The sequence below is a fragment of the Arachis ipaensis genome, chromosome B03, assembly GCF_000816755.2.
Source record: "Arachis ipaensis cultivar K30076 chromosome B03, Araip1.1, whole genome shotgun sequence".
Lineage (NCBI taxonomy): Eukaryota > Viridiplantae > Streptophyta > Magnoliopsida > Fabales > Fabaceae > Arachis > Arachis ipaensis.
In genome coordinates this window covers 126332666-126359474 of record NC_029787.2, presented here as the reverse complement: position 1 = coordinate 126359474, position 26809 = coordinate 126332666, and the positions used below count along the sequence as shown (strand labels likewise).

The following is a 26809-nucleotide window of genomic DNA, read 5'->3' as shown; positions in this document are numbered from 1 at the left end:
CCATGTAGTCCGTACAATAAGAATTCACCTTGCGTGAAGAATGGATGATGTTCAAAGTTTATCCCAAAGAGTTTAGACAACGAACACTCATTGATGAAGCTAGATTTCCCAAATATAGGCATACTGATAACGGTCGAACAGTGAAGAAAAGAAAATGTGTACTAGACAATAAGTTCATTGTTCCTTATAATCCAGAATTGTTGCTCATGTTCGGGTGTCACATAAATATGGAATACACATGCCAAATAAGTTCTATTAAGTATTTGTTTAAGTATGTACACAAAGGCAATGACCGTGTAACAACTACCCTATATAACACTGGTGATCCGTTAGAAGCCACACAAGTTGGTGACAAAATTAGGAATTACTACGATTGTAGGTACATTTCGGTATGTGAGGCAGTCTGGTTTATTTAGATATGAAATCCAAGAGAAAGAACCATCTGTGATTAGACTTCCATTCCATTTGGAGGATGAGAAACCCATGGTTTATAGTGAAACTTCTAATGTGAATGATATCGTCGAAAGAGCAATATCTCAAGTCCATGTTTTTGGGATGGATGGCGGCGAACATGTCATATCCCTATGCTCGAAGTCTGACTTATGCTGAATTTCTAACCAAGTTTGTTTGGAAGGACGATGCTTTAAAGTGATTTCCTTGAAAGCAAGGCTTCGCAATTGGAAGGTTGACTCATGTACCTGCAGGTAATGATAAGTTTATATTCAATTTTGATCTTATTTATTTGATGATTTAAATTTAAAATCTTAACAGCATGTACCCCACGCCCATTTTATTCAATTTATCTATACTAGAAAACAAATGTTCAAATAATTTTCAGCAGTTATAATCTCTAGATTATACAATTTTAGAATTGTTCTATATTTTTTAGAAAAATTAATCTTGTGCGGATGTGTAGCTACATAATAATTGAAATCGCATAGCCTAATCCATTTAGCAATTTAAAAGTGGGATTTTAACCAAGTTTTTTGCAGCAAATACCGAAGAATATTACCAACGACTTCTCTTGAATACTCAAAGAGGATGTATGAATATTTGAGATATAAGAATAGTACGAGGAACAATTTATGCTATGTATAGAGATGCATGCTTCGTCCTTGGACTCTTGCAAGATGACAGAGAATTCATGGATGCAATTAAGGAAGCAAGCTCGTGGGCCTCAGGATCATATGTTAGAAGGTTATTTGTCATTCTATTAACATCCAACAATATCTCAAGACCAGAACATATCTGGGATAGATGTTGGCATGAACTCTTAGATAATATTTTGTATCGATAGAGAACCATGATGAACATGAGGGGTAAGTTTTTATAATTGCAATTATAAAAGTTCTTCATTATTGATCATTTTTAGTTTGGTTGAATTTTTATAGTATCCTATAATATAGAGAGTTAACCATATCAGATGATGAAATTAATCAGTTGTGCTTAATAGATATAGACAAGATCTTACATTCCTATGGTAAAACCTTGAAAGACTATCCTCTTATGCCTTTAGCAACTGAAGTTGATAGTTATTTGTTAACCGAAAGGGTTATTAGGGAAGAGCTAAACTTTAACAGGGATGATTTAAAGAAAAATACCTCAGACATGTTAGCCATCGCAACACCTGAGCAGAAATATGCATTCGATAAAATTGTTACAGCTGTGTATTATGATGAAGGGGTTTTTTCTTTGTGTATGGTCATAGGGGTACTGGAAAAATATTTCTCTGGAACCTTATGTCTGCTGAGATTCACTCAAAGGGTGATGTTGTGTTAAACATTGCTTCAAGTGGTATTGCATCTTTACTTCTTTCCAATGGAAGAACAGCACACTCAAGGTTTAAAATACCACTGAATATAACTAAGGATTCTGTATGTAACATCAAACCAGGTTCCCCTCAAGCAATGCTGTTGTTGAAAGCCAAACTTATAATTTGGGATGAGGCTCCAATGGTTAGTAGGTACTGTTATGAAGCACTTGATAAATTCTTAGGTGATATCATGAGGTTTTCTCCAACATATAACAAAGATTTTCCCTTTGGAGGAAAAGTGGTTGTACTAGGGGAGACTTTAGACAAATTCTTTCTATCATTTTACAAGGATTGAGACAAATTAGTCTTACCTTTGGAAGTTTTGTCAGGTGCTCAAACTAATAAAAAATATGAGACTCTTTGTAGGGACGACTGCTTCAGATCAAGATGAGACAGAGAAATTTGGTGAGTGCTTATTGAAAGTTTGTGATGGTCTAATATGTGACAATATGGATGGTGAATCTGAGATATGTCTTCCAAGAGATATTGTTATTCCTTCTTCGAACCAGGCATTTGATGAGTTCGTTCATTTTTCTTATCAAAATATTTTGGATAACATGTCCTTAAAGGATTTTTTCAAAGCAAGAACTATACTGGCTCCCTCGCTGGACATCGTTGAAGAGATCAACGACCATCTGATGGCTGTCATTTCTGGAGGAAAAAAATTATATCTTAGTTCGGATTCGATTTGTATGAATGAAGGGAATATGGAGAGTCAAATAGATCTCTATGCTCTTGAATTACTGAATAGCATAAATTGCTCTGGTTTGCCTCCACATAAATTAATACTTAAAGTTGGTGTTCTGGTGATGTTATTGAGGAATATTGACCAATCCAGTGGTCTTTGTAATGGTACAAGGCTACAAGTTAGGATACTTGAAAATCATGTCATAGAATGTGAAGTCTTAACGGGTAACAATGTTGGTCATATTGCTTTGATTCCAAGAATGAATATGGTACCAACAAATGAAACCGTCCGAGTTAGATTCCAACGAAGACAGTTTCCCATAATAGTATCATTTGCCATGACAATTAATAAGTCTCAAGGACAAACTTTATCTCATGTTGGATTGTACTTGCCCAAACCAGTTTTTATACACGGCCAACTATATGTGGCACTTTCAAGAGTTAAGAGTTAGAGAGGTTTACAAGTTTTACTTATGAATCACGTAGGAATATCTGCAAATTCAACTATCAATGTTGTTTATAGAGAAGTTTTTGAAAAAATAGGATTCTAATATAAATATTTTAATTTTATTTTAAATATTGTATCAATGTATAATTATTTTACTTAAAAAAAGTGTAAAATAATTATTACTCACTATTTTTAAGTTAAACTTTGATTTTGATAATAATTTTATAAATTTTTAACTTAATAATTATTTAGTGTTTTTTTGAAAAATATCTAAACATATAAATTTTTTTTTTACTTTTATAAATTTTTTCCGTGCTGAGCACGGGTTCATACACTAGTTATATCTAAAAAGTGAAGAGTATCCAATATTCAATATGATTGTAGATATGTAAATTCTATATAAATTTTTTTCTCAAACAAAAATGATTTTGATATAGAGTAGTTAATGTTTGTTATAAGATCTGATGTTTCGACAATTATATATCCTCTTTATTATGTTTGGTTTTCATAATTAAGGTTTTGAAAATCAAATGGGTCATTAAACTGTATTAGCTATTAATTTATTGATTTATTTAGTTTAATTGAAATAATTATTTTATAATAAAATAATAAATAGAATATAAATAAATATATTACAATATAATTATATTCTAACATAAATCTTAAAATATTATCCAAATTAAAAATATTACATCACTCAAAGTGTTATAATTAATCTCATTTAAATACAAACTAAATAAATATCAAAATATTAAAGATAAATATTAAAATTTGTTATTAATCATCAAAATCAAAAGAGAAGAACCATATTAAAAATCTTCAACTACTTATTGGAGTACACACTCTCAAATGTGATTTATTCATTTTTCTTAAACATCTCTTTTAACTTTGTTAAGAACAATTCTTTAATTAAATAGTCAAAGCACAATACAAAGAATGCAAAAAATTAAGCTACACAAAGCATAAGAATGCGAAAACAGCATAAAAAACAGCAACACAGCTTCCGTATACATATTCAAAATAGTTTTGAGCTGATAAAATTCTTTCTCACTATCTTTGGAGAAAATTATACAATCATCCACAAAGAAGAGGTCTGAGACAGCTGGTGCAGTAGGGGCAATTTTAACTCTAAAAATTCTGCCCTCTTTTCTAGCCTTGTCCATAAGGATGGGGAAAACCTCAGCCGCTATGATAAAAAGGTATGGCGATAAGGAATCCCCCTGCCCAAGTTCCCTCTGCGGCACAACGTTCCTTGACAAAAGTCTATTAATTTTAATCTTATAACTGACTTGTCTCACACACTTCATTATTATCTTGACCCAATGCGGGTTGAACCCAAAGGTCTTTAGAGTTGCTTCTAGGAATGACCACTCCAACCTATCATAAGCTTTATTCATGTCAACCTTAATGGCTAAATTCCTGGAAGCATTTGTTCCTTTTTTTTTTATTTAAAGCATGGAATATTTTTTACACAATTACCATGTTATCTTGAATCAGGCGTCCCCCCACAAAAGTATTTTGGATGGTGATATAATTTTATCTATTATTCTTCTAAGCCTAATAACCATCACCCTAGAGATAATCTTGTAAATGAAGTTGTAACAGCTAATCGGCCTAAGCTGATTAAGGGTTTTCGGGTAGTTAGTTTTAGGGACCAATACCAAAAAGGTTTCTCTAATACTGCTTGGTAAATTTCTGTCATGAAAAAAGCTATTAACAACTTCATAAACCTCTTTCTCAACAACTGTCCAATGCTTTTGAAAGAACAGACCATTTAATCCATCTGGTCCTAGTGCCTTGAGACTTCCAAGGCTAAAGGTAGCCTCTTTGATCTCCTGATCAGTAACCTCCTTCATGAGCTCCCCATTCATATCTTCAGTCACTCTAATAGGAATATTACTTATGCATTCAGTCATATTTAAATTCTCTGAAGCCTTAAAAAGATTTTGAAAAATATCTGCTGCCAACTTAAGAATATCATTCTCCCTACATACCCATTCTCCTCTGGAATCCTTTAATATGTCTATCCTATTTCTATCCCTTCTTTGGATGGTAGAGGCATGAAAAAAGATGTATTCTTGTCCCCAAATTTCAACCATTTCACCCTCGACCTTTGACCCCAATATTTTTCCTCTTGTCTCCATAATCTAGTAATCTCCATTTTTAGTCTGTTGATCTCCTGTTGCTGTGTCTCTGTACATTCTCCTTCTTGCGCTTGCTTGAGGCTGTACTTCAGTTTTTCTATTTCAACATATGCCCTCTTAAAATTTTCCCTACTTCATTTGATCATTTCCTTCTTACAATTTTGTATCCTTCGATATAAATTTGTCTAATGATTAACTCCACTATTACAATAAGAACTACTCCATCCCCTCATTATAATAGTGTCACAGTCGGCATGGTCAGCCCAATAGGCCTCAAATTTAAAACTTTTACTCCTCTTTCCTTACGGTTCAACATTGAGAACTAGAGGAGTATGATCCGAGCTTATAGCTGGTAAGGCTGAAAGCGTGGCATGTTGGAAATCTCTTCTCCATTCCCAATTAACGAGTACTCTATCTATCCTCTCTTTAGTAACAAAATCATTCCTTAGGTTAATAAACCACGTGTATTTCATCCCTTGTAGTTCCAAGTTCATGAGTGCATTTTCATCTACAAAAGTCCTAAAAGTTTCAATCTGACTAGTCGATTTTGGGTGCAATCCTACTTTTCTCCTCTTGGGAAATTACATCATTAAAGTTCCCAATAAACATTTTTGGCTCTTCCAAATTTTGATTAGCACAAGTTAACTCCTTTCATAACTCCTTTCTTCTCTTGTGATTTAGATGGCCATAAACAAAAGTTGCTTTCCAATCCTTATCATTGCCACTACTGATTTTAGTTTTTATAAAGTTGTCAAACCAAGCATAAACATGAATATTTACATTATTCTTCCAAAATAAACACAATCCCCCGGACAGCCCCTAGGATTCCACACAAAATATGTTGTCAAAACTTAACTTTCTCCTAATTTTATCACAACTTAGTTTGCTAGCTTTGGTCCCCATAAGGAACAAAAAGGACGGCCTGAAAGATTTATAGACACTTTTTAATTCATACACTATCGAGGGGGCCGCCATCCCTCGACAGTTCCAGCTGACGACAATCATGGCTGTTGGTGGGGCATGTCAAGGCCCGCCTCCTCGGCCGTGATTGTTCCATATTCTTTTTGAACTTCTTACTTGGTTCTTGCATACAAAGGTCTTTTGCTTCTTTCATATTTGCTTCATAATCTACCTTGTTGCTTATATCTCTTTTTCTTTTAAGGTTCAGAGTTATCCCTATGTTATAAGCCAACTCCAAAGCCCACTGATGATCATTCCTCTATTGTGGCATTGCAATATTATCCTCTTCCATTTCTAGCTGATCCTCAGCTAGTTCGACGTAATACTCATCCCCATTCTCCATTCTCTGAATCATGGTTCTGCTCTGCCACCTGTAGTAACAATTATTTTCATTTTTGGTTTTCTTCTGTAACTCCACAGCTACCCTGCATTATGCCTTATGATTTCTGTCTCCTTCTCTGCTTGTTTCAGCATTTCCTTGTTGTCATGTTGAATTTGTTAGGTATCCTTCTTGCCAAAAAACTTTTCTAGCTCTTCCCTTATTGTTAGACACATGTCACTCCCTGTCACCTTTCTCTACTTGCTGGTTTTTTGTTTGGCCCTCAGTTTCCTTCAGTCCAACTAGCTATAACTCATTCAACGTTGATTTCGTAGCGAAAGTTTGGGCATCGTTATTATCCATAACTTATATATAGTCCTCTTGCCCCCTCCTTGTCATCCTGATTTTGCACGGTCTAGATACTTCTTGATTCAAAGAGAAAATTACATTGGGCCTGGAAGCCCAATTCTCCTATTCTAATTCTTGAAGCCTATCTTTTCCTTTTCTCATCCTATTTATAAAGTCTGCTCTTTTCTCACCCATTCTTAATTCTTTCCTTTCTGAAATAACACACATGTTTAATAGATTTTCTGAAACCTCCTCGATTTGCTCTCTTGATCATTGGCTCTCCCTACCTCGAACCTTTTGTTGCTCTGAGTCAGCTTCGAAAGTTCTCTAAATCCCTCCTCCTACTCTCTTGCCTGTACCACTCTCTTTTGCTCGTTGCTCCCTTCATAGTGTCCATTGTTGCATGCTCTCCCTCACACGTTTGTTTATTGTCTATCCACTCCCTATTTTCGTCTTTCTCTTGCTACTCTGTTCCCCTGGCTAAAAGGGGCTTAGCTCTATTAACCCCTAATCTCAGTCCATATCTTGGTTTCATCGAGTCCCAGCTTGCTGTAGCCATTGGATTTTTACATTCCTTCTTACTATGACCAAGGATTCCATAGTTTAGATAGTAGCTATCCTGAATCCTTTCATATTTGAAATAAACCCAAAAAGTTTGATGATTTTCTATTGCTAGCCAGAAGCCAGTAGATAAAGGTTTAGTGATGTTCAACGTTACCTCCACCCTGAAAAAAGTTCTCTGTAGTATGTTATTCAATCGTGGATTCTCCATTTCTATCACGACTCCTATTTTCTTACCGATAGTCTCAACCGTTTTCCTTGTTATGTAATTAAGTGGAAGCCCATATGTTTGTACCCATAATTCCATATATTTGTGGTCCACATCGTATACTAACTGTCTTCCATTCCATATCTGTAGGTTAACAAGATTTTCTGCCGACATCCGAGATCGCTACTCCTTTCGGATTCTCCCAGATTCCCAAAAGTACCGCTTTGCAAGTCTTGAAGCTAACCTCTTTGTCCGAGAGAATCTTCCCTACCATAAGCAAATTTTCTTCAATAAATCTCTCATCATCCTCTGGTTTGATATGGACAACTTCACCTTCAACAGATTGTTCCTCTTTATGAACCATGTCTAGAATTGCAGAGTTAAAAGGAAAAAGTATACAGAAGAGTAAAGTATTATTTTTGTCCCCAACGTTTGGGATAAGTCCCAAAGTTGTCCTTAACATTTCAATCGTCCTATTTAAGTCCCTGACGTTTCAAAATTGACTCAATATTTTCTAGCCGTTAGGGATCCGTTAACAGAATTGACGGCGGGATAAAATTAAGACACTTTTGAAATGTTAGGGACTTAAATAGGACGAAAACATTGGGGACAAAAACGATACATAAAAATAAATTTTAATTTTATCTTTTAATAGTATCAACTTTTTATTGTACATAGTATTCAATTATTTTTTAATCACATCTAAGTAAGTTACATTTAATCACATTACTTTCATTCTAAATAAATAATGTAATCAGTGGCGGATCTTGAAAAAAATCACGCCTTTCTCCTAACGTGAACTACAATTGAGGAGAGAAACCAGCTAAGGTGTTTCGAGCTGTGAAGCGGTGAAGCCAGGCAAACTGCCGCCGCGTCAGTGCTCCCTCACCGTCGCCACCGCTAGTGAATGCACCACTACTTTGGTGCATTAACCGCCCCTTCTTTTGTGCGTGACTTCTCCCAAGAGGTAAGTTTTATGATCTTTTATATTTGTGCTCTTTATGGTGCAATTTGCTTGTGATTTTTTATTTCATGGTTCTCTTGAATTGGCTATTACATTACATTCTTACTTATGGTACCATAGCAGTTAATGTTATTAGCTTATTCTTCTTGAATCAATATCTACAGTAGTAATTGGTCTTTGTGTTGAATTCTCTTTTGCCAATATGTTTCATGCAGCACCTTTTGTGACTGAGCATCGAAGTCCTTTTCATGTTCGTTTTTCAACCAAAAAAAAAATAGAGAGTTTTCTTTCAATTCTAAAGCATCTTTTTGAAAGAGACACTTCGCAAAAGGTTAGGCGTCACTTGCTCTAAAGATACTTTCCTTATCTATATTATATGTAGGTTGTTGGAGTTAGAAGATTTTTAACTCTCCGCATTCTCTCTTGCTTTTAGTAGCTGTATTTCTTATCATTGGCAAATATTGACATGACCGTAAACAATTTAATATTTCTAGTGTACTTGTGAAGTATTATGTGATGGGGACAACAAAAGCTTGTCGATATCCCTTGAAAATAGTTGACAAATGGAAGGCATTATTTTTTATTTATGCGACTGGAACTTATATTTGGCATGCATCGATCCTTAACTTTATTTTCCCCTTACCAATTGAACATGCTGTTATTCAAATATTATGCTTTAAGATTCACATAATTGACCTAGTGATTTTACAAGTTGTGGTATTCTTTTCGACATGTGATGCGGTAGACTTTCACCATTCGCTACTAAGTGAGTTCCACTTATCGACTGATCCTCAAAAAAAAGAAAGGGTCATACAGATGTTTCTTGGATGCCAAACTTTTCGATTGCATGGTAATATGGAACATGAAGACCGGAGATCTACTTTTCAGGCTTTTAAAACTGAGAAATATGCTTTGCTTTTGTCCACTGATGATTTTGCTAGAGGCTTGGATTTTCCAAAGGTTCGATGCATCATACAATATGATTCTCCTGGGGAAGCTACTGAATATGTGCACAGGTATGTATACCTATTTTTTGTTTTGGCTTCTTTTCCCATGTTTTTAGGGGTGGTTATGTGGAAGGCATTTTTTTCTGATTTTAATTCTAGTTTTTTATGCTAATTGTAGTCCAAACAAACCTCCCCGGACCATTTTATATCGATTGTATAACGTTATTTTATTTGATCTTTTATTTATAAAACAAGTGATCTCCGAGCTTCAATTAGTTAGATCAATGCTGTTAATGGAGAACTTTGTCACTCGTAAATATTCAGGGGCTAACAGCTATGCCACTCTAGCATCTTAAGAATGTCTTATCCATTCCATGAGGGATTTTAAAATCAATTAATATTATGAATAACTAAATGATTGTCATATCATTGTATCCAAATTTGCTGCAATAAATAGCCCTAGAAGGACCCACTTTGAAAATGAAAACATACATGATGTAATATCTATCAGGAAGTGGAATTTGTTTCATGGATATCTCTTCTTCTAGATTCAAAAGGATCCTCCCATGCTGTCTTTTATGTAATGTTAAAGTCTTAAAGCATGATGTTAATACTATGATTTGTGATCCTTGATGAATTCATGATGCAGAGTTGGTAGAACTGCTTGTCTGGGTGAAAGGGGAGAGTCCTTGTTATTTCTGCAACCAGTTGAAATAGATTATTTACAGGACTTGGAGAAACATGGTGTTTCACTAGCAGAGTATCCTCTTCTCAAAGTGATGGATAATTTTACATTACACGGACAGAACAAACAAGTAAAGAAGTCTATTTTCATGGACTTGCATCCTTGGGTCCTTTGTCTCCAGAAGGCACTTGAATCATTCATCATTTTCAAGGTGATACACTGCTGATCTTTCTGAATTCTGGTTTAATATAGATACTCCATTTCCATCTAAATGAATAATACATGAGAAACCTATATTTTAACATGTTAATCCTATTTTGATTTGGAAAAATGTGCCCAAATTTAACTCTAGAGTCATTATTGTTGTTTGGCTTAGAGCTTTTACAACAATGGAACATTTGGAGTTGCCAGTGTTGGTTTTATGCATATGCTAAGCAAGAGGACTTATGAACCGCTGACAATCTAAATTAATGCCAGATAGGTTTGAGTGAAAGGAAATGGAGGGTCTGACAGAGAAATGGGTCATGGTTCTCAAAATCACATGTCAACTCATAATGTTCTATGATTTCTGCTAGACTCTTCAATCCTAATCACAGCCACCAACTTGGTTTGGTGGAATTGATAAGGGAACTTTTTGAAGTGGTGGGATTGAATGATCCCTGTTGCTGTTGAGTCATTATTTATGGTGGCAGAATCTGGAGAAAATCCAACCTACTCCAAAACGATTAGACTTAGATAACGGTAACTATAAACAACTCTTCATCTATTTCCCCATATTATGTCTTTTTTCAAATCTCTGCATTGGCCTTGTTTTCCTTTGATCATCATTTGTGCTGAATGCCACCAAAAAAGGCCTTTGTGTTGCATCTTAGTTGTTCATGTGAGGTGAGCTGCTCTAGATAGGATGTTTGATCATTCACTATGCCTCGTTTTCCTGGGTGGTTATACATCTAATGTATTGACAGAGGTTAAATTAGACTTGCAGTTTGATCTTATGACTTGTAATAGTAAACATCAATAAAGAAGTTGTACTCTTGATATGTCAACTTGTCAAGTATACAAATACTTTTACTCTCAAATTGAGCCATTGAAATCATGTTACATCTAATAACGAAGAGGGGTGATGATTTTTGAAGCGCAATCATCCTTATTCCTCATGATTTCACTGACAATTTTTGTCTACAAATACGATTCTATATAGGGATCTTAGTTTCTGTGTATCATAAGCTAACTGTTGTGTTGTCATTTTTTCAGCCCAAGATGAATGAACTTGCTAGGAAGGGATTTTGCTCTTGGGTCCGTGCTTACACAGCACATCGTGGTGAGCTGAAAAGAATATTTATGATCAAGAAACTTCACTTGGGGCACGTGGCCGAAAGCTTTGCATTGAAACAACAACCATCCTTAGTTGGACAATCCTTCCAAAAGCAAAATAAGAAGAGAAAGAGATTTGAGAAGAAAAGTGGGCTATTGAAAAAGAGAAAAGTTGCTAGAGTGACTTAATGCAAACCATGACAATGGCTGATGATGCAGTTTTGATGAAGCAAATGATAATGAAAATGACAACTATGGATGGATACCGACATACTGTGTCACGGGAATCTGGATCATTATCCCCTAAAGCCATAGGATTCGATACAAAGCTGACACTAAGTGATCCGAGATAAAGTATCGTAAGGAGTCCTTCTTCCATTGGGGCACTGTTCTGTTGTCGACATGAGCTGAGTAAAGCTTTATATGCTTGATGCTTGGTACTTCCGTTGTGTATCATTTAACTTGTACTATATAATATACGGTAATTATGTAATTCAACTCATAGTATTGGGGCTAAAATAACTTTATTACAATTACACGTATGAGTTATCACATCGCTACATAGCCAGTCTTTTTGCATTGTCCTTACCGTAGTTTAATTCTTCTTTCGTGGACTTTTAGGGTATTACACAGCACACTAAACAACAATACTTTTATTGGCAACCGTCTATATATGGTATATTGTTACTCTAATAAAGTAGCTGAAACATGTGAAAATTTCTCTATCCTTTTGTGTTTAGAATTTCGCTTTTATGTTTTGAAATGTCAAAACATCCTTGTCTAAACTATAATATTCCAGAGTTGCTATTTTCTCTATATAACCCTATTTCTTTATCACGCCTTTCTCCTAACGTGAACTGCAACTGAGGAGAGAGACCAGCTGAGGTATTTCGAGCTGTGAAGCGGTGAAGCCAACCAAACTACCACCGCGTCAGTGCTCCCTCACCGTCGCCGCCGCTAGTGAATGCACCACTGCTTCGGTGCATTAACCGCCCCTTCTTTCGTGCGTGACTTCTCCCAATAGGTAAGTTTTGTGATCTTTTATATTTGTGCTCTTTATGGTGCAATTTGCTTGTGATTTTTTATTTCATGGTTCTCTTGAATTGGCTATTACATTACATTCTTACTTATGGTACCATAGCAGTTAATGTTATTAGCTTATACTTCTTGAATCAATATATACAGTAGTAATTAATCTTTGTGTTGAATTCTCTTTTGCCAATATGTTTCATGCAGCACCTTTTGTGACTGAGCATCGAAGTCCTTTTCATGTTCGTTTTTCAACCAAAAAAAAAAAGAAAAACAGAGAGTTTTTTACAATTAAAAAAATGGAACTGTCAATATGATAATCAAGGAGGCATAATAAAAAATTTATACTAATACTTGTGTTTGTTGCAGCTTCGATTGTAAACTATAATTGAGAATAAATTCACGAGTTGTATTAGGTCTCTACCAAGCTTTATGCTGTTTTGTCATCTAAGTTGGTATGGCATTGGATAAAGGTTTAGGGTTTTAGAGTTTGTAGAATTGCTTGTTGAGTCATTCTAGTTTTGATGATGGCGTGACTCTTGAATCAAATATTGTTTGTTCTTTTACTATTCTCTAGTCAATAATACACAACTCCTACATCGCAATTAAAGAATCTAAGAGAGGAGTGTATTATTTTTTAGTTATTATTGGATTCTGAACAAGGATAACTGTAGGAATCCTGATTATTATTATTATTATTGTTGTTGTTGTTGTTGTTGTTGAGGTTGTTGTTGTTATTGTTATTATTATTCTTATTGTTGTTGTTGTTGTGGCTCTTGAATCAAATATTGTTTGTTCTTTTACTATTCTCTAGTCAATAAAGCACAACTACTACAGCGCAATTAAAGAATCTAAGAGGGGAGTGTATTATTTTTTAGTTATTATTGGATTCTGAACAATGATAATTGTAGGAATGCTGATTCTTATTATTATTGTTGTTGTTGTTGTTGTTGTTATTATTGTTATTATTGTTATTGTTATTGTTTATTGTTATTGTTCTTCTTCTTATTATTATTATTATTATTATTATTGTTGTTGTTGTTGTTGTTGTTGTTGTTATTGTATTGTTATTGTTATTGTTATTGTTGTTGTTGTTGTTCTTGTTATTGTTGTTGTCATTGTTGTTGCTGTTGTTATTGTTGTTCTTGTCATTGTTGTTGTTATTGTTGTTCTTGTCATTGTTGTTGTTGTTGTTCTAGTTATTGTTGTTGTTGTTGTTATTATTGTTGTTGTTGTTGTTGTTAAAGTCAAATAATCTATTGCAATATCTGTCATCTCTAATTTTTGTTAAACCCTTGGTGTAATAGTGCTATAGAGTTGAGAATTTGAAAGAAAAAAACGGGGATGAAGAAGAGCGAAAAAGGCAGCAAGAAAGTGATGGAAAATAAGATGAGAAGAAAGATATTGGCAGTGCTGCCAGCGATGCAACCATAGGGTATTTCCTCTCTTGCTCTCCCGCTTTCTTTGATTTTTATTTCTTTCATAAATTTTTATTCCTAGTGTCACAGAAGCATGCCTGGTTAGAATTGAGCTAAAGAGTAACCTACAATTTCCCCCTTTTTTTGTTTCAAATGGGAAAAGAGTTTATATGTTTTTTGTTGATAGAAAAATTGGGATTCGAGGTTCCAACTCTGGTGCAAGCTCAAGCCATTCCTGTTATTCTCGCTGGCCGTCATGCGTATCCTTTTTTTCTTTTCTCTGGATTTAGAAATCTTCCTTCATCTTCTTTTCTTTAGCACATGCTATATCTTCTTATTTCTGGGTTCCTTAATGATAAAATTTTAGACTTATTAATGCTGCCACAGGCACAGGGAAGACAGTTGCCTACTTAGCTCCACTTATTCATCACTTGCAGAATTATGATACTTGCATACAACGCTCTGATGGAACATTTGGTAAGTCTTTTTTTATACCTATTTGTTCAATTTCTCTCCATTTATTTGTCACAGACAAATAACAATTATGCATGCTTGTTGCTGTGTATCATGTCATATTGCCCTGGATTTGAGTATACTGCTATAGCTTGAAATAATGCTTTCAAATGGAAAAAGGTGAACATAGAAAGTTTCTCTTTTGGTTGGAGCACAATTGTCGCACCTTAAATTTAGACAAGCAAGTTTTATGGGATAAGATTAGACCTTCTAGCATCTATTTTGTATAAAGCTCATAATATAAGTCTTTCTCTCCCAGACATGTTGAGAGATTTTAAAGCTACACTACATCAATAGCTCTCCTTTGGATTGTTTTTGCTCTTATATGGAGGATCTCTTACCCTCCATCTTATAAATATTCTTCTCTCTGTCTCAATGATATTCTTCGTGATATAAATCTTGCTCGTAAGTTTTTGATACTTCATTGAATATAGAGTTTTTGCCCCTACTGCCTTTTCCTCCCCAATAATGTGTTGTGTGTTACTTCTATTGAGGAGCACATATGTGAAGTTTAATGATAATGCATCATCTGAAAGATTTGTGTTAATTTTTTATGGGAATATTATACTGACCGTTTGTTTTCCCCTTTTTGTAACACAAAATAGTATTGCATTTCTTTCTTTAATTTAGTCTGAATCAGTTACAGATTTAATTGATTTGTTGGAAATAGCGTTGTTCTTGTATCGACGTGTGAGCTATGTCTGCAGGTTTATGAAATTCGATTCCATTGGATTGTTCCAGGGTATGTTATGGGTGGTGAAAATAGATCAAAGGAGAAAGCTAGGCTACGCAAAGGTAGAAATCAAGTATATTTATCAATAACATTTTTAATAGGGAAAAAAAGAACAGCATTCCTATTATCTTTTCATATTTAAGATTTTGTCCCTTTTTAATCTTTTTCTTTTGTTCATGCGATGGAATTATCAAACTGATAGCAACAACATTATGAAATAAAGCTGTTTCATGATAACATTATTTAAAATATGCTTTAGCTTGTCAGAGGAACAAGATTGGACATTCATTGTACATGGTCAAATTTGTAACCTGTGGTTATTATTTTAGGCATATCAGTTCTTATAGCAACACCTGGGCGCCTTTTAGATCATTTGAAGAATACATCATCATTCTTGTACACAAAATTGTGTTGGATAATTTTTGATGAAGCTGATAGGTATGGCTTGCATCTATTGATGCTATAGACATTATCATGTGTTGGCATGGTAAATGTGATAATGATTATGCATATAGTTTTTTTTTACCAAGTATTTTTTTTAAAAGGGTTAGCTGGATGTATGGTTTTTCTGCAAGATTTTGGAATTAGGATTTGGACAAGATATACAGGAAATAATACATCTTTTGGGTTCAAGGAAAGTAGCAAATGATAACAAGGAGAGTACAGTTCCAAGAAACTATGAATTTCAAAGGCATAATTTGCTTTTTTTGCCACCTTAAATGAGAAAGTGAACCATCTTGCTAAAATAAGTTTACACAATCCAGTTATGATTGGTCTTGAGGGTAAAACAAGAAAACCAGTATCAACAATTGAAAGCATTGATCCTTTAGAGTCTGATGAAGAAGACGAAGTCAAGTATTCTAGTAAAATACCAACAGCTGTAGATTATAAAATCCCCACACAATTAATTCAGAGATACGTGAAAGGTATGTGATAATTAGTTTCTTTTTAATCTTTCCTTCACTGCATTTCCCAGTTAATATTCTCAAGATGCTGAGTACCTAATTGGAATACAATTTTGCTAAGCAGTGCCTTGTGGTTCTCGGCTTGCTGTTCTTCCTTCAATTCTAAAGCATTTTTTTGAAAGAGACACTTCACAAAAGGTTAGGCGTCACTTGCTCTAAAGATACTTTCCATATCTATATTATATGTAAGTTGTTGGAGTTAGAAGATTTTTAACTCTCCGCATTCTCTCTTGCTTTTAGTAGCTGTATTTCTTATCATTGGCAAATATTGACATGACCGTGAACAATTTAATATTTCTGGTGTACTTATGAAGAATTATGTGATGGGGACAACAAAAGCTTGTTGATATCCCTTGAAAACAGTTGACAAATGGAAGGCATTATATTTTTTTTATGCGACTGAAACTTATATTTGGCATGCATCGATCCTTAACTTTATTTCCCCCTTGCCAATTGAACATGTTGTTATTCAAATATTATGCTTTAAGATTCACATAATTGACCTAGTGATTTTACAGGTTGTGGTATTCTTTTCGACATGTGATGCGGTAGACTTTCACCATTCGCTACTAAGTGAGTTCCACTTCTCGACTGATCCTCAAACAAAAGAAAGGGTCATACAGTTGTTTTTTGGATGCCAAACTTTTCGATTGCATGGTAATATGGAACATGAAGACCGGAGATCTACTTTTCAGGCTTTTAAAACTGAGAAATCTGCTTTGCTTTTGTCCACTGATGTTTCTGCTAGAGGCCTGGATTTTCCTAAGGTTTGATGCATCATACAGTATGATTCTCCTGGTGAAGCTAATGAATATGTGCACAGGTATGTATATCTATTTTTTGTTTTGGCTTCTTTTACCATGTTTTTAGGGGTGGTTATGTGGAAGGCATTTTTTTCTGATTTTAATTCTAGTTTTTTATGCTAATTGCAGTCCAAACAAACCTCCCCGGACCATTTTATATCGATTGTATAACTTTATTTTATTTGATCTTTTATTTATAAAACAAGTGATCTCCGAGCTTCAATTAGTTAGATCAATGCTGTTAATGGAGAACTTTGTCACTCGTAAATATTCAGGGGCTAACAGCTATGCCACTCTAGCATCTTAAGAATGTCTTATCCATTCCATGAGGGATTTTAAAATCAATTAATATTATGAATGACTAAATGATTGTCATATCATTGTATCCAAATTTGCTGCAATAAATAGCCCTAGAAGGACCCACTTTGAAAATGAAAACATACATGATGTAATATCTATCAGGAAGTGGAATTTGTTTCATGGATATCTCTTCTTCTAGATTCAAAAGGATCCTCCCATGCTGTCTTTTATGTAATGTTAAAGTCTTAAAGCATGATGTTAAGACTATGATTTGTGATCCTTGATGAATTCATGATGCAGAGTTGGTAGAACTGCTCGTCTGGGTGAAAGGGGAGAGTCCTTGTTATTTCTGCAACCAGTTGAAATAGATTATTTATAGGACTTGGAGAAACATGGTGTTTCACTAGCAGAGTATCCTCTTCTCAAAGTGTTGGATAATTTTACATTACACAGACAAAACAAACAAGTAAAGAAGTCTGTTTTCATTGACTTACATCCTTGGGTCCTTTGTCTCCAGAAGGCACTTGAATCATTCATCATTTCCAAGGTGATACACTGCTGATCTTTCTGAATTCTGGTTTAATATAGATACTCCATTTCCATCTAACTGAATGATACATGAGAAACTTGTATTTTAACATGTTAATCCTATTTTGATTTGGAAAAATGTGCCCAAATTTAACTCTAGAGCCATTATTGTTGTTTGGCTTAGAGCTTTTACAACAATGAAACATTTGGAGTTGCCAGTGTTGGTTTTATGCATATGCTAAGCAAGAGGACTTATGAACCGCTGACAATCTAAATTAATGCCAGATAGGTTTGAGTGAAGGAAATGGAGGGTCTGACAGGGAAATGGGTCATGGTTGTCAAAATCACATGTCAACTCATAATATTCTATGATTTCTGCTAGGCTCTTCAATCCTAATCACAGCCACCAACTTGGTTTGGTGGAATTGATAAGGGAACTTTTTGAAGTGGTAGGATTGGATGATCCCTGCTGCTGTTGAGTCATTGTTTATGGTGGCAGAATCTGGAGAAAAATCCAACCTATTCCAAAATGACTAGACTTAGATAACGGTAACTATAAACCACTTTTCATCTATTTTCCCATATTTATGTCTCCTCCCAAATCTCTGCATTGGCCTTGTTTCCCTTTGATCATCATTTGTGCTGAATGCCACCAAAAAGGGCCTTTGTGCTGCATCTTAGTTGTTCATGTGAGGTGAGTTACTCTAGGTAAGATGTTTGATCATTCACTATGCCTCGTTTACCTGGGTGGTTATAGATTTAATGTATTGACAGAGGTTAAATTAGACTTGCAGGTTGATCTTATGACTTGTAATAGTAAACAGCAATAAAGAAGTTGTACTCTTGATATGTCAACTTGTCAAGTATACAAATACTATTTCTCTCGAAATTGAGCCATTGAAATCATGTTACATCTAATAACGAAGAGGGATGATGATTTTCGAAGCGCAATCATCCTTATTCCTCATGATTTCACTGACAATTTTTGTCTACAAATACGATTCTATATAGGGATCTTAGTTTCTGTGTATCATCAGCTAACTGTTGCGTTGTCATTTTTTTAGCCGAAGATGGATGAACTTGCTTGGAAGGGATTTTGCTCTTGGGTCCGTGCTTACACAGCACATCGTGGTGAGCTGAAAAGAATATTTATGATCAAGAAACTTCACTTGGGGCACGTGGCCAAAAGCTTTGCGTTGAAACAACAACCGTCTTTAGTTGGACAATCCTTCCAAAAGTAAAATAAGAAGAGCAAGAGATTTGAGAAGAAAAGTGGGCTATCGAAAAAGAGAAAAGTTGCTAGAGTGACTTAATGCAAACCATGACAATGGCTGATGATGCAGTTTTGATGAAGCAAATGATAATGAAAATGACAACTATGGATGGATACCGACATACTATGTCATGCAAATTTGGATCATTATCCCCTAAAACCATAGGATTCGATACAAAGCTGACACCAAGTGATCCGAGATAAAGTATCGTAAGGAGTCCTTCCTCCATTGGGGCACTGTTCTGTTGTCAACATGAGCTGAACAAAGCTTTATATGCTTGATGCTTGGTACTTCTGTTGTGTATCATTTAACTTGTACTATATAATATACGGTAATTATGTAATTCAACTTATAGCATTGAAGGAAAGTTTGAAAGGTGATGAAATGTATTCTTTTATTGGATCAATTTGGGATAAATTCCAAGAACTCAACAAGAATGAGGCTGATCATGTGGACTACAAACTGCTTTCTGGAAATGTAAGATATATAGGATTAAGTACTATTTTAGTCTCTAATGTTGAGGTCGAAATCTAATGTTTCAAACGTTCTATTTCAATTTCAAAATGTTTCAAACGGATTTAATGTTATCCTACCGTTAAATTTGATTTGAATAATTAACAAAAAAGTTTACATTAGTAATTATTGATGGGTCAATTTTATTTCTGTATTGAAATCAAACGTTATATTAGTTTTTAAATGTTAAATTTTTTTATGTTAAGTTTAATTGTAGGATAATATTGAACCCGTTTAAAACTTTTTTAGATTGAAATAAGACATTTACAATATTATGGACTAAATAAAAATCTGACTCAAATATTGGGACTAAAATAATACTTTATCCATATATATATTTTCTCATACTAATACCTTGTCTCATATTATTTGCGATTTGGACATTTGTCATTTGGTGTCCGAGAGTTTTTTGGCCAAAAAATTCTGATATGAAAATACTTTTGGAGTTATGCCCCGAGATAGGGCCGGAGGGTGTTATGTCTGGGTGTGGTGGTCTACTGGTCTTGGCCTTTTCATTCATCGCCAAAAGATTTAATATAATTTTTTGTTTGAATTTAACTTATCTGGCATAGAGTGAGATACATTTTTTTTAATTTTAAAATCCTTTTTTTAATTACAAGATGATTTTTAGGTGTTTTTTCTTTTTTTTTTAATTGTAAATTTTTTTTCCAATAACAAGATGCTTTTTAGGTGTTTTTTTAATTAAAAACACAACTTTTTAGTTGCAAAAAGTTAGAAGAAGGTATTTTTCGCAAAAGTGACTATGCACAACGATTCACAAAGAAAGAGAAACACTCTTTAGCAGATTAATTTGACAATTTTAGTTTCTAGTTGTATGTGAAATAGTAATAATATAATATTATTTGTAACTAAAGTTGACTATTTTATAGTAAAAACATTTTTTCTTTCTATATAAAATAGATAACCCAACAGATGAGAGGCATTCATACTTTTTTTTCTCTCATAATTGTGTTTTTCACCATTTCTTTCTTTTAACTTCAATGTCTCGGATATTTTTAGTTTTGACAGGTGTAACAAAATTTTCGTCAGAGTAATGGAAGGCAATGTGAGTTTATTAGTATATTTTGATGGTGACGTTATATCATATACAGCTGAAGGTGTAAAATTTATTTGTCGGAATCTGATAAATCTATATTTTATGATGTTTTTGAATTGAAAAGAGTAGAATTTATTAACTTGCACATATTCCTTGTGAATTCATGCTTTTGTGAATTTTCTCCTAGTTATGCTTAATTAATTGAAACATGCTTTTTAGGCCTTTAGAATTATCAAATAAATTCTACTTTTATTCTATTCAATTTCTTGGTATGTTTGTTTACGTTGTGTGAGGTTTAGGAGACAAGAACTTGGAAAGATGGAAGAAAAGCATACAAAAATGACGATTTCATGAAGAAATAAAGAATTGGCAAAGCTGCTGAGATGCGTACGCATGAGGTGTGATGCACCACATTTAGCACATGCCTCATTTAAAATGGCACGTGACTCGCAATTTGGGACCATTTGGCCTATTTCAAACCACTTTAAAACCATATTTGAAATAAGTCTTGAGGGGAACACACAACACACTCATTTTTTCTTTTTCTTTCTTTTTTAGGATTTAGGACCTTGAATTCTAGACAAAGAAGTTCCAACTTTTTTCTAGAATTCAAGGGTTTCTTGTGAATTTATCTCTTGTTTTTAGGTTTTAGTTTGTTTAATTGTAGTTCTTAGTTTATAATATCTTATTTTGCTACTGTAGTTTCTTAGAATTTCTTGTTACTTTTTCTAGTTTGCTATTTTAGTTTATGAACTCTAGTTGAATTTTCAATTCTCTTTAATGAATTTGATGTTTTATGCCACTAGCAAAAAAAATCATTTTTAGCAGCCATTTATTTTGTTTTTAGCAGCAATAAAAATAGCCGCTAATATATTTACCGGCAATTAAACATTAGTTGTCTTATGCTTCGTCGCTAAAAGATTTTAGCGGCAATTATAACATTTGCTGGTAAATATCTTTTTAATGGCCGCAAAAAGTATATAACTATTAGCGGCCATTTTCTTGGCAATTTATATGGCCACCAAAAGTAATTCCAAAATTGCAATTTTATTCATTTTAGCAACCATTACTATTGCCGCCAAAACTCATTTTACCGTCAATTTATATGACCACTAAAAATAATTCTAAAATTGGAATGTTATTTACTTTTAGTTGCTATTACTTTTAGTTATATTATACTCATTTTCTTAGAAGCAACGAATTTTCATTTTTTTTTTCTAAAATCTCAATTATTTGTGCCAACAATTATTATTATTATGCATAATATAAATATACTGAAATTAATTTCTACAAAATGAGATATTTCATTAAACTCAAAATATTAATACATAAATTTTTCTTGAAAAATAATAAATCATGTTACAAATCTAAACATAAAATGCTACAAGCCTATAACTATGTTACATCAAGTTAGACTATAAACCAATCCCAATGAAAGATCACAAGAAGCATTGCCATGATATGAGGGGTTGTTGCAAGCATTCCCAACCAGCAGTATCATTAATCTTAGAAAATTAAGAATGTGTTGAATCAGAGAGCAAAGTGATTTGCTTCTGCTAGGATTTTGCATGGTTGTGTTTGGTGCTTTAAGAGTTGCCAATGAGCTCTCTATTTATTGTTTTGCTACTATTTGCTACTACTCCATTCACCACCATCGACGTGGTACTATTTTCCTATTGATTGCTTTTATCCTCTTCAGCTGCAACCTTTGCCTCATCTTGCTTACTTTCAATAAGGTCCTCTTCAGCAGGGAGAATATCCGCATCTTGTTTAAGCTCAAGCTCTTCATTGACCTTAGCCTTTGATCCGTTACTGCTATATAAAGATTCACGAATTCTGACGTATATAATGGATCCCCCAATGCCTTGCTCAATTCTTCTTCACCATGGCTCATCATAGAAGCCATAGTCTGCATCAAAATGAAGGTAATGATGATGATAATTAAAGAATCCACAGGGTAGATGATTTGGTCATAGAATATATTAGATGATACACATTTTATTAACTTATACTTCTTTGTTATAGAATGAACTACTATGGATAACATAAAGTAGTAACAAAGTAAATATCAGTCCAATCCAAAATAAAAGAAATTGATATCTGGAGAAACTCTACGACCTTCTTGTAAAGCCTGAAACCATTGCCAATCAACTGCCTCGAAATGAAGTTTATGAGAGATGGAGGCACAAAATCCAGCTTTATGTCCATATTTGCTGCTAATTGTTATTGTCCTGCAAAATTTGAAGTCTTTCAATCAGGTTTCCTTAATTAAAAATACATTTTCATTTCGGTAGTTTCCTTAAACCAATTAGATAACAAGGCAAGTTTAACATTCAAATTTCTACTATAAAGTACTAAAGTTGGAAACAAAAGCAAGCTACGAACAGGAACCAATGGCATCACTTAAATTAAGTAATTTCTTATGTTTGAGCATATTTAAAACTCACCGAAAGTAACTTTTTTCTGATGTCACCTTCTGCAATGCAAATCCTCCTTTGCTTCAGGAATCACCTCATTCAAACCGTTGATGATCGAATTGACACCATTTGACTCAGGAACCTGAAACCAAAGTAAGTACAAATTCCTTAAAGCTTAGAACTAGTTTAGAATTAACATTTTCCAAAAGAAGTGAAAAAGAAGAAGAGCTAGTTAGTTGCCTACTGAATTTGTAAGAACGACTATTAAGTCATCTTGAAAGTACTCAAACAGATAGTAGTGCGCTATAGCCTCCCTCATAGACAGTGGCCAAGAAACCTTCATCCTTTCTTCCAAAATTCAGAATAAAATCAACATTCGAAAGTGAAGCTTTTCGTCACAGTAAAGGGAAATTAAAATGGCTAATCGTGACAAACCTCACTAGTGATATTTGTTCCCCAATTTGGACCTTGTGCAAACATTCACATGCTAGGATTTTGAAAGTTGGAACAATAGATTGAGGCCACCTGATGAATGAAATTTGCGAAAAAAATAAAGTATTAGTTAGATTTGTATACTGATTACATTACTCAGATTTGAGAGAAAGCATTCTGGAGTATAAAAAACAACCCCCCATATCTAGCTCATAACAAAAAATCGATACTAGTGCTGACTGTTGCATTGAGACTAACACAAAGAAAACTAGAGGCACATATTACAATAATATGCCTCATGAGTCATGATTTATGGTTTCTTTTTCAAATAAGTCCTTACAGCCAGAAAAGAAACATAGATGAATAGAAATGATAGAAAGAAACAAGTACCAACTGTTGAGGAGTGAAGATCCACTTGGCACGGTGGGTAGAGGTTAGAAAATTCGTCATATCCAATTAGAAAATTGTTGGCCAAATGCTTTAGTATGCATATTTATGATATTAGTAAGCACATTTATAAGGGGAAAAAACCATAAATTATGTTAGTGATAGACAAAAAACATCAATAAAAGAAATAGTAGCCATGATTTTCCCTAATAACGGCATCTAGGTTCAAGTGTAGCAATGGTTCCTTGATGTACTGATCATTATAAATGTGTTTGCATAAATAAAGAATTTTAAAATTTGAGAGAATTTTAAATGCTATTAAATTTAATTCATCAATTGAACTTGCTTCATTTACAAAGTTCCATTTCCCAAAAATTACACCTAGTAAACATAAACAAGGAGAAAACTATAAAATTCAAAGAACTTATATTCCTTGGAGGCATTTCATCAAACACCTTTATTACACAAAAACATTCCTTCCTCACAATCCCTTCACACTACATCTTTAAACTATCAATCAAGTAGAAAGTCTAAGGGTTAATGCTAGAAGTAGTAAGCAAATTGATTTAGCATATTTGACATCTCAAATAAACACTTTCCTTTCTGATATAAGCACATTACATTCACAGAAACATGAACTAGAAGAGCAGAGAATTTTAACAAATAGTGAAGATTTATATATATCAAAAATCACCATAATGAAACTTGATTCATAATTTCTAAAGGCATACATTTTGTAGGATTTTGAATTTATTATTAGTACCCTTAATCTGCCACATACACAAGTATAGAATCATTACAGGAAAGACGAGAAAACAATTCAAATTTTGATACAAAAGTTTAAGCTACTGCATAGAGATGCATACATGGTTGAAAATGTTAATGTCGAATGAAGTAAAGAGGAAGATAGCATACCCCTTGAAGCTCCTGCAAACACTTGTTTTCTCTATCTACAGCCTCGTCATACCTTAGCCTTCACTCAGCAGATTTGTCCATTGCTTCCCCGTTAGCAATGTCAAACTGTCGCCTGCAAACATCATGAATTGGCAAACAAAACAAGGGGATATTATGATCACAAATCTATCTGCTCTATCAAACTAGAACCGCAAATTACAATCAAAGTGCCATAAATCTTAAATTATGAGAAAGGGGTTAGAAGGTAAGCTTAGGAGGTCAGAGTCATCAGAGAAGATGCTATAGTGAATGGCCCAAAGCCTGAAATAGACAGCAACGCCCATTAACATTAGAAAACCCAAGCTTGCTATGATTCTTCTTCTCTTCATTCTTACCATAACCATATCACACACTCTTTAATGAAATAACTCTATTTTAGCAATTTAATGATGTGAGATATAAGATGTTATGTACTAATTGTAGTGAGCTGTTAATCTTTAAATATATAGACAATACGATGAAATTATTAATAAAATAAGTCTATTTTAGTAATCTAATAATCATATAAAATATAAAATGTTAGGTTTAAGTTATCTATTTCTAAATATATAAATAATATGATGGGATTACTAATAAAATAAACCCATTTTGATGAGAGGTTAGTCTATTTTGAGAAGAATTATAAGAGGTTAGGCTTTCCAAACAAAAAAAAAATGTTATGCACCAGAAAGCTATACGGTGTCCGTGGGCTTGAGATTAGGAACACGTAAGTATTCATCTATTATTTCATAGAGAATAGAAACAATAAATAATATAAGCAGTGAGAGAGAGAGAGAGAGAGGGTTTCTTATTGATTTCACATTTTGAGGTCTCATACACACCTTATGGTACTATCTTAGTTCACCATGGCAGTTCATCATCGATATATCATTCTTCTTTGTTCTTCATCACTGAAAACAGAGAGAGCAAGTAAGGTAGAGTGAGATAGAGATAACAAGCGAGAAAGAGCGTATTGAATGTAGAATCAACAAACCCTAACAAATCTCAAATAAGATTTATTACTAAGAAAAAACTTCGATTTCATCTTGATCTGCCAGATTGATTAGGATCAAGCAAGCAAACAGAGAAAAAGTAATAACAGAGAGAGAATCACATACTTCTGAATATTCAAACCAAAATCGAAAAGATAAATGGAGAAGACCTACCACGGCGACGATCTTGTGCGTCTACACGCAAGAACGGAGGCGGTGCAAGCGGCGGAGGTGTGGTGTTGCGACAAGAGCAACAACGGTGGCTGGAAGACCTTGGCGACGTAGATCTGAGACACGAACAAACAATGACAGCGATGTAGATCTGAGGCGGATCGGATCGAAATGAAGTCCAAGGAATCATTCCCGGAGGAGATGTGTTGACGAAAAAAGTGCTTTCTCTCGATCTCATAGGCGGAAGAGGAGCCTTTGCTTGATTCCAGAAGCCTCTGGAACTGCAGCAGCGACGGCGACAAGTTTAGAGTTGCGGCAGTGAGCTCTCTCTTCACTTTGTTTCACCCAATCTCTCCTTCTGTTTGTTAATTGGTCCATTGTTATGAAAAATATATTTTAGTAAAAATACTAGTAGCCATAACATTATGGCCACTAAAATCTTTAAAAAAAAAATATTTTTTATGTATTTTTTAGTGGCAATAATAATAATTGCCATTATAATATATAGTATTAATGGTAAATATATAATTGCCACAAAAACATAATTTAAATAAAACAAACAGCAGCCATTAAGCTATTGCCACTAAAAGTTAGTCGCTAAAACTAATATTTCTTGTAGTGTCCTTTATTCTTGCTTACTTAAGATGTTATTGTTGCTTTCTTGAATTTGATAGTTGTAGATTTTATAAATTCTTATAATTTATGAAGTTTTATGTTTATGCACTCTAGGTGTGTTTCATAAAATACTTGAACTAGTTATAGAGTAGATTTTGCATTCTTGACTTGGGTTAAAAACTTGGGTGAACTTGAGTCATTATATGTCCAAGTTGATTGATAATGTAGATATATTAAATAATCTTGTTTCCACTAATGCTAATCTTTTACTAACTCAAGCCTTAGGCATTTTTCTCCTCTTTTCTCATATGCTTCTAGCCTAGGACATTCT

The 26809-nt window shown here is 33.9% G+C and overlaps 5 protein-coding genes, 1 long non-coding RNA gene and 1 pseudogene across 12 annotated transcripts in view; 6 read left to right on the top strand and 1 right to left on the bottom strand.

Moving 5' to 3' along the window:
* On the top strand, positions 1304-2108 carry LOC107633973. Its single transcript, XM_016337559.1, has 4 exons — positions 1304-1319; positions 1454-1667; positions 1709-1794; positions 1894-2108. Exons 1-4 carry the CDS (start codon positions 1304-1306, stop codon positions 2106-2108), a joined length of 531 nt encoding a protein of 176 aa, XP_016193045.1.
* On the top strand, positions 2164-2952 carry LOC107633974 (ATP-dependent DNA helicase PIF6-like). Its single transcript, XM_016337560.1, has one exon. The coding sequence runs from the start codon at positions 2164-2166 to the stop codon at positions 2950-2952; it is 789 nt and encodes a 262-aa protein (XP_016193046.1).
* Positions 8954-11891, top strand: LOC110270404 (DEAD-box ATP-dependent RNA helicase 17-like). The gene is made up of 3 exons (XM_021119701.1): positions 8954-9468; positions 10049-10295; positions 11339-11891. Exons 1-3 carry the CDS (start codon positions 8969-8971, stop codon positions 11585-11587), a joined length of 996 nt encoding a protein of 331 aa, XP_020975360.1. The 5' UTR covers positions 8954-8968; the 3' UTR covers positions 11588-11891.
* LOC107633975 (DEAD-box ATP-dependent RNA helicase 17-like) lies at positions 13977-14688 on the top strand. Its single transcript, XM_016337562.2, has 3 exons — positions 13977-14105; positions 14213-14322; positions 14618-14688. Exons 1-3 carry the CDS (start codon positions 13999-14001, stop codon positions 14653-14655), a joined length of 255 nt encoding a protein of 84 aa, XP_016193048.1. The 5' UTR covers positions 13977-13998; the 3' UTR covers positions 14656-14688.
* On the top strand, positions 15780-19511 carry LOC107631914 (annotated as a pseudogene).
* Positions 22013-25973, bottom strand: LOC110270405. 3 transcript variants are annotated; one of them, XR_002359895.1, is made up of 9 exons: positions 25867-25973; positions 25465-25611; positions 24683-25091; positions 23771-23858; positions 23384-23473; positions 23193-23296; positions 22979-23090; positions 22650-22762; positions 22013-22440 (listed from the first exon to the last, which is right to left on the bottom strand). It is a non-coding gene; the product is annotated as an uncharacterized LOC110270405 (long non-coding RNA). The 3 variants fall into 3 exon arrangements; XR_002359893.1 differs by lacking the exon at positions 23771-23858; XR_002359894.1 differs by lacking the exon at positions 23771-23858 and having other exon boundaries at positions 23193-23292.
* LOC107631913 (DEAD-box ATP-dependent RNA helicase 17) overlaps positions 23157-26809 on the top strand; it is a 22582-nt gene continuing 18929 nt past the window's right edge. For 4 of the 5 annotated variants that reach the window (XM_021119698.1, XM_021119697.1, XM_016335500.2 and 1 more), the window contains exon 1: positions 23157-23179. The gene's annotated coding sequence lies outside the window, so the exon portion shown is untranslated. The remainder of the gene's footprint in view (positions 23180-26809) is intronic. The other variant, XR_002359890.1, reaches the window with a different exon arrangement.